Here is a 15,955-nt window from a genome sequence, read left to right as displayed (position 1 = left end):
AAGTGCGACTCATTCTCAGTTTCACCTCATTCACACAAAGCCCATTTCCTTCATGAACATCTTTAAATCTGCCAAGTTTGAGGGTGATGGAAAGGACTCCTGCTCTTTGCTTAGTGACTTAAGATCGCTGACGTTTTGCTAATGTTTGCTTTAATGTAAGATTTAGCAGAGAAATTAGGGCTGACGTGAATATATGTTCTTAATTTGGGTTTTTAACAAAATGTTTTTTATGCCATTTCTCTTCAAATGTAGCCAGCACTAAGTAAAGCGAGTGTAGCCACAGTGATTGATTTCTAATAAAAACAAATAATAAGGAGGCTTCATCACGTTCCATTAAGGCAGCAAAACAACTACATCTGTGGCTGGAATGCCTTTATAAACGTCACATTTTCTCTCTCTCTCTGTGTGTGGCTGATGTCATTCTTCAGTATAATATATATATATATATATATATATATATATATATATATATATATATATATATATATATATATAAAAAGGTGTCAGCCATTTTCCTGACACTTTTCACCACTTCTCCTCTGTACCATCTGTCGGTCACTGACACCTTTGATTAAATGCAAAAACCAGTGATGTGAGGAAAGGCACGGAACCCGCTTATCACTCCTGAAATTAGAGTTATCTTTTTTTATTTTTCAACACTTTGTTCGTCACACTCTGTAGTTTCCAGGCACACGCACGCACACACACACACACACACACACACACACACACACACACACACACACACACACACACACACACACACACACACACACACCCAGACCCTCCACAATTATCCTTCTAGCTCCAGTTCAGGCTGTCAGTTTGTTTACTTCACCGTTACTGTTGGTACGTGTTTCCGGAGATGATACGTTTCGTCAGGTTTTCAGTTCCCATGTGACTCACATATGTCATTACCACAGAAAACGTGTTGCTTTTCCTCATCAAACCGGAACACGCGGCACGCGCTCGTTTGAAAAGCAGAGCCTTTGTTTGTGACTTACTTGAAATACTGAAGGAACTCAATGAAAGTCATTGTCAGCGGTCGTTATTTTGTCGCCGCACATTTGTTTGTTAATAAACAGCAACACAAGTCACAGCTGCCGCTCCTCGTTATTGTGAAAAGGCAGGGAAGAACAGAGCGGCGCTTTTGCAAGCGAAGGTCACGTTTTCACGCTCCTCTGGGGACTGACAGATGTCAAACAGTAGAACTGGCAAGTGTGCAGTGATTAATGAAGCCAAGGGTGATGATATTTCGGCACAATGTGTCCTTCCTAATAATTGAACGGGATCTATGGTGGGTTTAACAAAAATTTCTGTACGAGACAATAAAGATGTAGCCTTGCGTCGACACATTTTCCTGTTTCACTATCTTTTCTTCACTTTTGTGGCAGAAACTACTCAGGAAATTATAAAAAAAAACAAATACCGGTATGAACACAAATCTCAACCGTGTCCTTTTTTTTGGACCGCTGAGACGAGATTTTTAGTATCCTCCCCACACATAACATTCTCTGAAAGCAATGGAGTGGAAACTGATACTTGTTGTATGTTGATGGGATATCGTTAAAATGTGGCTCAGAGCAGAGGATATATATGAAAAGTCCAGCCTGGGGCTTGGCTTCGGAATAAGCGGCCGCTGCACTTGTGCGTTTGTGTGTCCTCATCGCTCAGGAATGTCCAGAATCTGAAACGTCTGCCGTCCGACCTGCTCAGAGAGAAGCTCAAAGAAGAAGATTTGGAGCGTGAAGACCTTCATGTCCCTCCACTCTGCACTGACCTCCCCCCCCATATCATCCATCCATCTTCCCTCAACTCCTTTTCTTCCCTCCCACCCACGTCTCACATGACTGGCCTGTGCCACCATAGCAACCCTCCACTGCAGTGCTTTCTCACGTTAGTGGACAGAGGAGGTGGGTTTTTTGGGCACCGAGCTTGACCTAACCAAGCCCCCCCTCTTGCACCTCTGTCTTTTAAACTTAATGGGAGGCATGTTTGAAATGTGGCTGCTCAAACTTTGGAGTGACAACGTAGTTTGGCGAAAGCTTTATTCACTTTGTTCACACCCATCCATTTGAAACACTTATAGTCGGGAGGAGCCGCGCAGCCAAACCACAGTCTCCTACAAAGTGTCTGAAAAGCCAGTGACCATATTTTTAGCTTCCTCTTGTGTTCTCTCTGCCCCTCACCACTGATCAAAGGCTGCAGAGCAAGTGTTCATTAGATAAAAGTGCAAATCCCACAAGCTATTTATGTTGTTTTTTGTTGTTGTTGTTGATGCAGGGTTTCCTAAGAGAGTGTACTACAACTCTTTGCTGGAATGATTGTTACTTGAGTTACTTTTGAATGTTTGTGATAGTTCACCTGTTGCTGTTTTCTTTGAAAAACAATATATTTTGAACACCAGTAACAGCCTTGTCTTTTCTCCTGCAGTGCGGGCTACGAACAGTGTGACTGCTTTGTATGGAGAGACCATTGTGATACCATGCAACAAAGGAGCTCCTGCACCCGACGATCTGATGTTCATTAAGTGGAAATATGTAAGTATTCAGCAGCGTTTGCCTCATGTTATCTACTGCTTTGGCGTGGTGGACTGGGTTTGCATGTGGTTGGTGGTGGTGGTGCTGGTGGGGTTATGCCAGGGGGATTATGCTGCATTTAAAAATAAAAGCCTTTATTTTGATATAATAATATGCCATATTTCACAAGTCTTTTTAACAACTGAAGACAGAGCCACCTTAGATAACACTGTTACAGAGTAACCGCAGTAAGGTTGTGTGGTGGCAGGATAAGTGGCAGTGCATTGAAAACGTGTGGGACGAATGGAGTTTGAAGCACACATTTTCCACAGCTGACACACACACAGTTACCAAAAGGAAAAAAAAAAAAAACAGGAACTTGAACCTACAGTTTTTGTATTTCTTAACATGTGGGTTGAGAAATGAGGTAGTGAAATGCAGACGTTCGTAGGAAAAAGGAAAAAAATGTTGCTCACTCATAAAGAAACATAAGTCAAGTCATTTCACTGCGCGGTGATTTTTATCATTTAAATCAAGCGTGTATTTTAAAACAAAATGCCAAGTATGTCCGACCAAAACCAGCGTGATCTCGCATACCTTCTTCTTCGTCCATGTAACAATATGTATGTATCAAGTTATCAGGAGGAGAAGAAAAACTTTCTTTGGAAGTAAAACCAGACTTTCACCTTCAGCTGGACACTTTAAATTACTTTCTTCCACGACTGTGCCGCTACGTACAGAACATCCTGAACAAGGTGCTTTTACAAAGCGTATAGTTAAGAGGTCATGACTGTTCAAATGCGCTTGTCTTGAACAACCCAATTTGAACACGGTATATTTATATTCAGGGTTCGGCGTTTTCTGATGCGTTCTCAAAATTCAATAACGGACTCGCTACTGAAACAGACGCCTGATCAAAAATATAAGTGCAACGTCACTCTTTGCTCAACACAGCAGTAAACATCATGTAAACACTTCCTCTGCCGCTAAAGTATGCAAAAAAAAAATAGCAACAGTATGTACAGAAAGAAATAAACAATACACACAAAGATAGATAAAACAGATCCGTCATAAACAGCACAGCCACGACACCGTGACACCGTGACACATATCACATGAATAACTTATCACTATCACTGTCTAAGGGAGAAAAACACACTGTGTGGCCTCCATATCAAGTCCATCTTTAAAGAACTGAAGCCAACACATTTGCCCTTTTTTCCCCCTCTGCAGGTAAATTAAAGTTTTCAATCTCTGTCCGTTGTGCTGTGCAGCAGAGACACGGGGACGCATTAAATCGGATGCCCCTCTTAGATGAGCTGCTCGTTAGGGGGATAGCATCTTTACGCACAGCTCTGTTTTATGGCTGTAGGTTCCTCTCAAGAATGTATACACGCTGTGGGAAATGGACATATGCAATTACGGGCATGTTTGCAGGCGTTATGAGAGTCGTTTTACTTTTGTGGAAAGTTTTGTAAAAAAGTCTGCCTTTGAAAGGGTCAGTGTTAATAGTGAGTCTCTGGACACTGTTTCCCCAGTCAGCAAAGATATCCATCATAACAACAGTAACAAGATTTGTGTTGGTTCTCTTAAAAACTAAAAAGCTTTTGGTAAAATCCTGCCATTCAGAAATGCAATTTAAGGCATCAGCACAATATCAAACACAAGTCCCAGCTTCTTATTTACTGTTTCTCTTTGTCATATTTCAAATAGAATATCTTTGTGTTGCCAAGGTTTGGCTTTTCCTAGATGAAATAAAACATAGCAAAAGTAATATATTAATTTAAAGAAAAAGAAAGAAAGAACAAAAACCTAATAATAGTAATTGTAATATATTTGTAGAAAAAAAAAAAAGAGAAAGCGACTCCTTAAGATATTCAGGAGTTCTCATTGTTAGTCCACCGGTGTTCAAAGCTGTCACATAGCGGTCTGAAGCTGTTCTTCAGAACTCGGAGGATGCGGTATCTGTTTTTGATCAAAAATGTAAAAATGATATGCAGGCTCCGAGGTGCAGAGGTGTTTTTTTAATTATTCATTTATTTCCCTCCAGCAGCCACGTACTTAAGACCGCACTCGCAATTCTGTAGTCTGAGCAGAATGTAATGTATATCACTTTGCAGATGCACCTGCTGCAGCATCACTGCCGTAATCAGCCAAGTGTGGAGACGTGACCTTAGAGTGGGGAGGAGGGAGAGAGGGAGGGAGGGAGTCGTATGAAACTATGAGACAATCATTTCCTGTCTAGCTCTCATCCTTCTTATCAGTGCTGTTGCTGAAACATTACAGGGAGACGCCTCGTCTTGAATTTTGCATCGACGTGTCCCCCGTGTGATTGACAGGATCAACAAGATAATTAATGTTTTAGCATGCTTGAGGATTTTTCCTCCTCCTTCTTCAAAAACCCTAAATTAATTTAACTTAATACAGCGAGATTGTGATGAACACCAGAGACAAACTGTGGAGGTCTGCGGTTAAACTCTGTCTCTATAATTCTCTGCGAGAAATAAGAAATGGGCGACGCATACATTTGCAGAATCAGTTAAAGCCTGGCTGTGTGTTCTCCTGCTGCAGGAGAAAGATGACGGCACTCCCGGTGACCTGTTGGTCAAACAGGCCCGCAACGACCAGCCCACAGTTCAGGCCACGGACGATTACGCCCGGCGGATCAGCATCGATGACAAGTCCAGCCTGCTCATCACCAAGGCCTCTCTCAAAGACCAGAAGACCTTCACCTGCATGGTGGTGTCAGAGAGCAACCTCATGGAATACCCCACTTCTGTTGCTGTTCACAGTAAGATTAATATTGTCCATTGACATGAGATATTTGGGTTTTTGCTGCCAAAAAAAAAAGAAAAAGCAATCAATTCATGTACCAAAAAAATCTTTTCAGACTGATGACCAACCAATTTGGACCACACTGCTTCCGGCACTTATCCCTGTCCCTGAAAGCCACCTTTAAAAATGTAGTTTTGAAGGTGCAAACGATCATATTTTCTTCCTCCAGCAAATAGTGATGGGAATTTCATATATTTGACAGGGTTATTCGTCCAATATTCTAAACTCCAACACCAACACATGAGGGGCAGTGAATGAGATGCATTCAAAGACCCTGGTAAATTTCATCCCAATCTACAGTGTATTGAATTTGGAGGAGCAGCTCTGAAATGCATTCAGTGACCAATGTAAATGTATTTCTTTTGTGTAGTCCAAGTACTAAGTGTTTGCTGTGGCTGCCAGTTTTTTTAGTGTTTGGAGCATAAAGATTTGTTTGTTTTTTTATGCAATTACAAACCACATTAACTGAATTCTTATACTGAAGAAGATAATCAAATATTCATTCCCATCCCTAGCAACAAAAGTGTATGGTTTGCAACTGTAGTATTGGAATGGAGAAGGAGAAAGGTCCATTTTTCAAACAATTGCTGTAGACTATTTAGTATACAGTGCTTGACCTCAGACAAACAACAGACACTGCTCTGGATCAGTGTGATCCTGGTGTGGTGCCCTGCTCCCTCAGATGAGGCGCCGAACATCCGTAGCAAAACTGACACATGTCCACGTACATGCATACAAACAAAAACACATGAAAAAGAATGAGAGCCAAGAGGCACTGCATCCGCGCGTACTGCCATCTTTTCATTCATGTTAAAGAGAGAGACTATTTGTCCACCATATTATTATAAATATTATTATTATACAGAGTTCTACATATAAATACTAAATGTACATTTGTTCTACGTTGTTCCTTGTGCCGTGTGCCAAAGTACCAAATATTCCATAACAGACTTGCCACGTTAAAGCAACAAAAACATAACATTCCATATAAAGATACAACATTAAGATACTCCACGTTTATGAATCAGGCTTTTGTTAAAGGATTTACACGAACATACTTCAGATATGCATTCACGGTCTGGCTCTGGGAGCTATTGTGGAGTTAATTATTTAATCCTCTTGCAAATAAATGAACTCCATTTGTGAATGTTTTGTGAAAGTCCAAGCTATTTTGATGTCAAAAAGTCAATTATGTAAACAGGAACATTATTAACACTGACTAATCAGCCAAATTCAATTACATTTTTCCAGCTTATTTAAAAAAAAAAAAAAAAGGGCTGACAGTAGCATGCAGTTGCACCATCTACCAGTTTAGTTTTTAATAACTTTAATTCCACTGTGTTTTTGTTCCATTCTGTGCTTTAATAAACATGATGCTAAATCAGAATTTCACTCCCCCAAAAAACTGGCCATGTATCAGTTGCTAATGGGTATTGTGAAGCCATGCGTGAAATGGGACATGAAGAGAATAGCTCAATAGGCCTCAGAGAAAGTAATGTAGTTAACAGAGAGCAGGTTGGAATTATGTCCTCCAGTGTGAATATTAACAGCAAGCCAACAAGTTTGCGACCGAGAATTTAGATGGAATGGGCTTTATTATCTACAGTATTTGTGTGTCGGTTGTCACTTTTGTCCCTCAGGTCTGTAGATGCGTTTAAAAAATGTTGTTCCTCCCCGGTTACATCTTTGGTGATTCTTATTGCTGCATTTCTGCTCTTTGTGTTCGCAGAGAAACCGTCGTCAGTGACGATTATGGACAAGGCTGAAGTGCTGCAGAGAGACAAAGCAACGACGGTGAGATTCACTGCAGCCTTTACGTTTGTATTGTGTGCCCTACGAGTGGACTGAAACACAAACATTATGTGTGTGTGTGTGTGGGCTTTAGTCATTTTTTCCTTAAACAAAAGGAAGGTCTGTAGTGCTGTGCATTGAATATAAATATTTATCCTCTCTGGGAACTGCTTTTTGTCCATTTGATTGATCTCGTAAATTTCTGTTGTAGCTACAACACCGGCAAATAATGTATAATTTAAACTCGAAAGCAGCCTGTGGCTTTTGAGGACAACGAGAGAGAAATCGATTAGCAAACTTTCAGAGATGCATAATTAGTGGAGGGTGTGTGAGTCCTCGCCATGTTAGAAAAGGGATCAAATATAGTGCAATGTATAGGGGCTGTAATGGTATTGATTCTTATTATTGCACAAATTGTTGTGTCTTTTTAGTCTTTCAATGTACAGCACTTGCTGTGTGTAAATGTACTTTATAAATTAAATTTACTTACTCACTTACAAATTTGTAAAGCCATTGATACTGCTGCCATAAAGCTGCACCAAGTTCTGCGCTGCTCCTTTTTCCCTGATTACAGGCATGTGTGGCATAAATGACTGTTACTACACACTTAAGCCCTTTTTCCACCTTTTTTCCCCTCAACTCACCTTGGCACGGCACGGTTTAGGTAGGTTTTCCATTACAAAATAGTACCTCCTCAACGTGAGCGGAGTCATCACTGCGCGGCTGCACAAAACTGCCGTTACTTCATTTTACACGCGACACACACAAACGAGTGACTCGTAAAGCAGTTGTTTTCAGTGTAATTGATATTTGTTCAGTACTTCCTCCATGACCGTCTGACACCATCACTCAACTGAAATCAGCAGTGCTGTCGCTAAATACTCCAGACTCCACTGTTAAATATTGAGATTTTCGACATTTCTGACGGTAATTGTTGGAGATTAACCCACGTTTTTAGGATTGTTAAGTATTTTTAACTGATCTACATATCGGCATTGTTCGGCTTGATTCTTGTGTCGGACGTCGCACTCTGACCGATCAGTGGCGCATAGTATCGCCTCAGCTCGCTTGTAACCTCGCCAGAGCAGGTATTAAAAAAAATACCAGGTACTATCGCTAGTGGAAATGTGAAATAACCGTGTCGTGCCGAGTTGAGTCGAGCTAATGGTAACAATAAGTGCCCAACCTGACAGTGATTATCAGTAACAGTCAAAGCTGAGCACAATCAAATCATTATTTAAGGAATCAGACAAACCTCTGCTTCTCTGTTTTCATTTCATATACATATTGTATATTATTATATAAACGTGGGCTGACAAAAACCATTACATTACAAATTACAAATGCAAACTCAGTGCTGCTTACATTTACAGCATCGGTCACACACACACACACACTCCATCAGTGCTTCTGCTGTTAATTTTCCACTGGGGCCCCATGATTATGATCCAGCTTCGGTAAACGATGGCTGTGGTGATAGATGACCGAGCTCGGTATGAAAATGTGTCAACTGAAAATATCTCCCACGGAAAAAACACCACAACATATTTTCAGACTGTGACAGCGTGTGTTTGCTCCAAATCCGAGCGCGTGCTCACATTCACAGTTAAAACACCTGACTCCTGCAAGAATGTCTCCCCGTCTGTTTTAATTATCTGAACACACACACGTGCACACACACACACACACACACTCTCACATTCACTCTCGTACTATGAGTATCTGTTGGAATTATTATTATTTATTTATTTTGAAAAGCTGTGGGCAGCAGAATCACAGTGGTCACCCGTCTCTTCGCTCTAGCAGGCGATGCACATTCCTTCCACCACATGCAGCATACACACATTTATTATGGATCAAATGAACAGTGCTGCCTCTACTGATATTCCCACCTAAAAATCCAGGTGCTATTGAAAAAGCTTTGGGCATTTTGTATTGTGAGGAGACAGACGGGCAGGCAGAGACGAGGGGAATAAGAGCAAGAAAGAAAGAAAGAAAGAAAGAAAGAAAGAGGTTGCGTTGGAAGAGAGGGATTCTTGTTTTGATAACTTGCTAAAAAAGGGATGGCAGAGGGCACGGGTGCTTGATACTCAAGTAGAATTCCGAATTAAAGTAGAAGTGTCATGTTGAAAGGTGGGAGATGCACAAAGGAAGAGGCAGAGGCCACGGTTTCATTTGCTGGCACAATTCATCCCCGTCTCTAGTTTTTAATAGAAAAAAATGAAAGTCTTGCATTAATGTCAGGTACTTGTGAAATGAGAAACCAAATGCTGAAATGAATCAATCTCCAATTTGCTTGTGTGCAAAACAAAAGCCTACCTCTATCCTGACCCTAACCCCACTTTTAAATAGCTGTGAATTACAGAACGACTGACTTTGGAACAGCTTTTTATCGTCTTAAGGTAGCAACACTTGAAATGAGCCTGGCATAAGATCACGCTCTTGGACACAGAATCGAATTTCTATATTTAAAAATTTGGATTCAGCACCAAGCATCTGGATTCATATGGAATATTAAATGTACAATATGCATTTCTGTTGCGTCTCTCTCTTTCTCTCTCTCAGTCAATACAATAACAAAAGACCCAATTTGATGGCGTCCAGGAGCATCATGGAGGTCACAAGCTCTGATTAAGCGACTGATCCTCTCTGCCTTTTTTTATTCCCGAAGTCTCTTTGTGTTCCAAAGCTTTTATCTGTCGCAGGTGTCACTAATACAACATGTCCTCCTCTGCCTGTTTCAAAGTAAAAGCACTCGAGCGTTACTGTTCAATCTTTTTTCAATAGGGCTTTTTTTTGGAAATATTTGCAGAATCAGTGGCTCCATAGCTTCACATAGAAGTTTCCTGGCATTTTATTGAGCACAGAGGCACTCGTAGGACTCACAGTCATGAAAGGGCCCTCGCCCCACGCAACTCGTCATATCTAACGAATGTGAGAAATAAAATGTTTAAATTAGAGCTTTCAAAAAGTGGAATTTTAAAGTAGGTGGAGGTGGACGGAGTTCATGCAAGTACATAAGAAATGTGTTTGCAATCATGAGAGCAACAAGTGTACCAAGTTTGGTTGAAATCGGAAAAACTGTTTAACATTTAACGCAACTCTAGCGTCAAAAATTCCCCAAAACTATCGCATTTTTTGCCGACCCGGCCTCCGTGCCAAATTTCAATAGTTTTTAATGCACGTGAGCCCCCTCAAAAAAAATAATCTCAATAGGAACATCAGGTTCCTCGCCCTGGCACATTCATGCTCGGGCCCTAATTATGCATATGTTGCATTCAGGTTTAACCTGACCGTGACCCAAGTGAGCTGGGGGGGGTTTTGTATTCATGAAGAGTTGAGATTAAATTATCCTGTGGGCTGTTTATCACCCAGAGGCCTGACGTTCCCTTGTCGTGTTGTGAGATATGCGTTACATACAATCACATTCTATTCTGTGATTCTGATGCCACTGTGTAACTATTGTACTTCTTGAAAACGTGTCATTTTTTGTGTGTGTGTGTGTGTGTGTGTGTGTGTGAGGCTGCAGCACACATTTTGGCAGAGCAGGAATGTTCTTGTGACTCACTCCCTATCTAGTTCACACACACGGCATATCTGCTGCTACCTTTGCTGACCTTCAGTCCTGAAGATACAGCAAACCAAACAGTTGATACAGTGTGTGCCTATGAAACACAAAAAGTTATTCATTCCTGAATGAGAAAGTTGTTTGTCTTGTCTGGTAAATGTCCAACATTCTCCCGTTAATGTTGGAACGCAGGCACCACATTATACAACAAATGAAAGCGCCATTGATGTTGGTTTTTGCAGCAGCAGCAGCAGCAGCAGCAGCAGCAGCTGGTTGTGGTTTTTGTGCTGTTCTTTTTCCTGGATTTGCTTCCACAATTAATTTTGCTGAGTAAACTTGTGTGTGTTTACTCGACATGCTGATGCTATATTGATGTATTCCTGAGTGAAAGTGATTGCATTTTTAATTCAGGTTAAGTGCGTGAATGACATTCATATCTAATAAATAACAAACGGGATCATGTCGTCCTGCTCGTGCCTCTTTAGCTTTGTCAAGGAGAATTAGTGAAATGATTGAAAGCGGTCTATGTCGCATTGTAACCCCCTTTTCTCTATCGCTCAGGTGGGGACGTGTGTTGCGACAGATGCGAACCCGGCCGCCACAGTCACGTGGAAAAAGAATAAACAGCTCCTGGTGGCTGACGGAAAAGGTAACAACACAGCCCGTACACCGTTTGCTGACACACCTCGAAACTATCCGGCAGTCGCACCATGTCGCACAAAGAATCCTCTGGAGAGGAGCCAGTGTTGTGTGTGCTGTGCAAGGAGAAAGTGAAAATTAAATCTGTATTTGTGCTTTTATTTACCCAAGGCAATAGAAAACAAAAACGCATTATTCACAGTTGTTGAGTTGTCATGAAGGGATGTAGTAATAGGATGCCGCATCAAAGTGTAGCACATGAGTTTTTGTAAGTGTCAGACCTGCTACAGCAACTTCCCTGAAAGATCTGATCACAAGTTTATCTGATTGACACATACATGACATTCTTTAAACAACCCGTGTGTGTTCACGTGTGTCTGCACACGTAACCAGACCATCTAACTTCACCCAGACACTAACCATTTAAGTGTTAGAATCAGTTATTGTGGCTCAATGCTAATAATTTGTAAAGACTCGAAGGCTCAGAAAAACTACGCTGAAATCTGGAAGGATTAAAAATGCTGCAGGTAGATGTGGGTCTCATTGCAGTACTTGTGCAACAGAGAGGAGGAGCAGAGCAGCAAAAGCAGTCAGGTTTCACAGCAGCAGCAGGCAGGAGACAGTATGATTTTGTTTATCATGTTTGCTTTGATTACCCAGATCTATGGAAAATAGACAAAGTTATTACAGAAGCATCCGGCGAGGGGAGAAGAAAGCCACTCGAATTCAGACGCCTGCTGCTCTATATATAGGGCTGTGTTGAATCCCGATCAGGAGACTTGTTGTGGTTTGTGACCCACCTGGTTTTTTCAGCTGAACAATTGTTTGTGCACATACTGTGAGAGCCGTCTATTTGCTTTGGTTTGTGTGTGTCATCAACCTGTCTCTTCCCTCTGCAGCTGTTGTGATCACCCCCAGCACGAGGCTGGATCCAGCCACAGGCCTATCCACCACCTCCTCCATGCTCCAGTACGTCGCCACCAAGGACGATGTCGGTGCAGTGTTTTCCTGCGTGTCCGAGCACGAGCTGGCCGTCGAGCAGAACGACCTGGAGCCTTTTCCCATTCATTGTGAGTCCAATTTTAGCTGTCTCACTTTTCTCCTGGAATTTGAATATCCATTTGAGCTTGGGGGAGTTCAAGATGTACAGGCTAGAAGTGCCTCAGACCATCTGGTTCATCAGAGGTTCTTTCTGAGTGCAGCTTCGCCTTCAAGTCGCTTTGAATGTCCACTTGACCCAGCCTCAAGGACAGTGGTGTTATGTTGTTGTGCTGGATGACAAAGTGGAAAATTAAATTTCAGACTCACCCATTAGCTTAAGCCTTCCCCCACACTAGAGGATGATCGGCCAGATTTAGATCCCGATCTGGCCCTTCCGACAATCGTGGGCGCCTTCTGATTTTAGGCTAATTTGAACAGATTGTCTCGGGGTTAACAGATGCGATTTTAGCGTCATTGGATGCATCAAGAGTCTTCCCGATTTCACATCACAAGTATTAAAACACGTCTAATATATTTATGGCAACAGTATGATTGCTTGTTTAATGTGTCCTGCAAGACGTATCGCAACCGAACGGGAGATAGTCCGTTTACATTCTGAAGTCACGTTAAATCATGAGAGTTTCTGTGAGATCCCAAATCCCTGAAATTTCCTCCCTGAAATCGCTTGAATAAAGTCAGACAGCAGTGTGTGGTCCTGCGTCTTGACTGGATTGTATAGTCTGTGCTTTCAAATAGACTTTAGATTTGAAAAGGCTTTAGCTGTTATCGTAACCCAGGCATCACAGGTGAGAGCAGTGCAACAGAAGGGCGAGCGTGGTCATGTAATATTTGTTCAAATGACATTTTTGCAAAAAGTTCTAGCCATAGTTGGTTGCAATCATTTAACGGCACACACAGGTAACAATTCATTCAATTAATGTGACATGTTGTTATTGTAGCTCACATCACATGGCAGCCAAACAAACATCGTTATTAGCATTCCATGGGGAAATGTTACGGGGATAAACCCCACATTCACTTTTCCAGCAATTGGGGAAAGAAACTTGACAAGCTGCAGTTCATCCTGACAACTCAACTAAGAGCCTAACATCCACGCGCTTCACTTGCACGCTTGAACGGCGCCTCATTCCCTAAAAAGGAGCGTCACTACTCGAATGTTACCTTCTACGTAAACCGTGGCTTGTCGATATCGTCGTGTTCACACAGTGTGCGATATGATGATAATCATTCAGCGCCTGCTGATAGGCTGTGTGAAAGTTTGGCACTGGCACATGTGCCACTGCTGAGATATATAGGTATATACAGGTGATAAAGGAGCAATGTGGAAATATGGAAATATTCAGCAGCAAATTGCATTTTGTGGTCTCATGCAATTTCTATTAACATATGCACAGTACGGGTAGGAGTAGGGTATTAATATTTATAAACGAAACCTACATTTTTCACGACAGACTGTTTGCCCGTCCATACAGAGGACCAATGCTCCCTCGTGCGAACGGTTTTTATGCAAACAGATACTGTTAATCTTCACAAGAGCACAAGACTAAATAAACGCCAGCGTCTTATGAAAGGGTCACATAGGACTAACACGCATGGATATCACATGAGAAGATGAGGCAGAATCAAATTTTAAGATGCAGCTGTCCTTTATACATACACAAAATGGAAATTAGATTTTGCAGAAATCTAAAAACAACAAAATTAAAATCTACAAAATATCTCAATATGCTCGTAAATATTCCTCTCGTGTGTCTTTGTGTGATAGTTAGTAGACGTACGTGTGTACAGTAGGTCTGTTTGCACATCCTGCACCTGACTCCTTAACCTTTAATGATGTAATGGATAGTGTGTGTGCATGTGTGTGTGTGTGTCAACACGAGCACTGGACTTTTATGGATCTCAGTGTTTTGCCTGAGGGAGCAAGTTCAAAGAGTCTGTGAACCGGGGTGGGATGGGTCAGACAGGAACCTGCCGTGGCTGATTGGCCTGGGCGGAGCGCAGCTGATCGAAGGGCACGGGGCCTCACTTTGCCGTCACTGATCCTGTCATTTCAACAAATGATGGCCTGCAGCCTCAGAATGTCTGAATATCTGCCGTATAAATAACAAATTCATAATTATGCTTTAAAAGTGACACACTAGTAGGTTTGCATAGCTGCATTATATTACAGTAAAAGTTTGTCCTTGAATACATGGAATCCCTGCAGCACAGCACAGCACAGCACACAGCTGTTCACTGTCTGTACCTTCATTAAATCACCAGGAAAACACACCAGCACTGCACTGTGCTGTACCCATTCAGACCTCACACACAGAAGACCTTGGCTCTCATTCAGAAGAGTGCATACAAGAGTGCACCCATACAAAATGTGTCATATTTACAAAAACATATGCCCTTTTATACCTGGAATGTTTCCTTTATAACTCACAGTAGCAGCATACATGTTTCAGGCATATCCTCCTCTCGGCACACCCACATTTAAACCAGAGATGGTTTATGCAAAGCACCTCATGAATGAAGATACATATACAGCATATATACAGCATAGAGTAATCATTTTTCATGGTGAATCATGGCATCGAGCAACAAGACCAAGAAGTGCAGCTGGTCTGACTCTAAAGTGGGCATGGTGTGATGATGATTTCATCTCATCATTATCCAGACCAAAGTAATTGCAATTTACCATATTATTGCAATCACAAATATGTATGTAAGTGGAAAAACAAGAATCCTAAATAAGCTAATTATAAATTGTGAGATCCTGGAGTGAGTGGAAAGATGCAGCTTCCCTTGTGGCAATTCAAAAATGAATCATTAGGACTGCATGTTAGTGAAGTCGAATATTAACAGTACATAATACAGCAGCACTTTACTAAAGGAGGGGCGGGTAAAGCATGCACAATGTCAACAATGATGATTATTTTTTAGAAATAATTAATCATTCAGTTATGCAACTCTGTAATGATTTTTTATGACGACGTTATATATTTTCAAATTGACGCGTGCTTATGGGACAGTTTTGCCTCACAAGCACAAATGACATATGGTAGTTTTAATGTTTATGATACAGTAGATCTATATTCTGTCTAAAACTCGGCACCTTACCATCTGCACCACTAATCTCCAGAATGTGCATAGGCGTGGGGAAGAGTCGAAGTTTGTTTTCATACTTTTGCAAGAGGTTATTTTGTTGTGAGGAAAATGCAGTAACCACCTTGTTACCATATTTCACAACATATTATTTCAGCTTTCTTTCCAGCAAAGGTAGTATTTTATATTTTTAATGATAGATCCAGCTTATGTCGGAGTTCTCTTTTGTCATCACTTCATCTGTGCATAAACCAAAATATGAACATATTTCACTTTTATAAAGCAACAGAGATAGCTAACAAGACAGACGGATGAAAAGACAGCTGTCGAAGAATATAAAAATATAAAAAATGCTGTGTAAAGTTTCAAATAAATACGGTATTATATTGTAATGAATCATGAGTAAAAACCAACAAGGATGCAATATGTGTGCTCATGTGAGGCTAAAACTACAATATGGAATCATACGAATGCTGTTTAATTTAGATGACATCACATGTGCAGCCCACAT

General features: G+C 41.2%; 1 protein-coding gene across 2 annotated transcripts in view; it reads left to right on the top strand.

Annotated features, from left to right (window-relative positions):
* Positions 1 to 15,955, top strand: part of alcama (activated leukocyte cell adhesion molecule a) — an 82,466-nt gene that overhangs the window by 44,513 nt on the left and 21,998 nt on the right. For both annotated transcript variants that reach the window (XM_044042189.1, XM_044042188.1), the window contains exons 2-6: positions 2,434 to 2,540; positions 5,091 to 5,310; positions 7,084 to 7,148; positions 11,275 to 11,362; positions 12,252 to 12,422. In XM_044042189.1, coding sequence (XP_043898124.1) covers positions 2,434 to 2,540; positions 5,091 to 5,310; positions 7,084 to 7,148; positions 11,275 to 11,362; positions 12,252 to 12,422 — 651 coding nt within the window. The remainder of the gene's footprint in view (positions 1 to 2,433; positions 2,541 to 5,090; positions 5,311 to 7,083; positions 7,149 to 11,274; positions 11,363 to 12,251; positions 12,423 to 15,955) is intronic.

The sequence above is a fragment of the Solea senegalensis genome, linkage group LG13 (genome assembly GCF_019176455.1).
Source record: "Solea senegalensis isolate Sse05_10M linkage group LG13, IFAPA_SoseM_1, whole genome shotgun sequence".
Classification (NCBI taxonomy): domain Eukaryota; kingdom Metazoa; phylum Chordata; class Actinopteri; order Pleuronectiformes; family Soleidae; genus Solea; species Solea senegalensis.
Note: the sequence above shows the minus strand (reverse complement) of the source record. Positions and strands in the feature narration are given on the sequence as shown.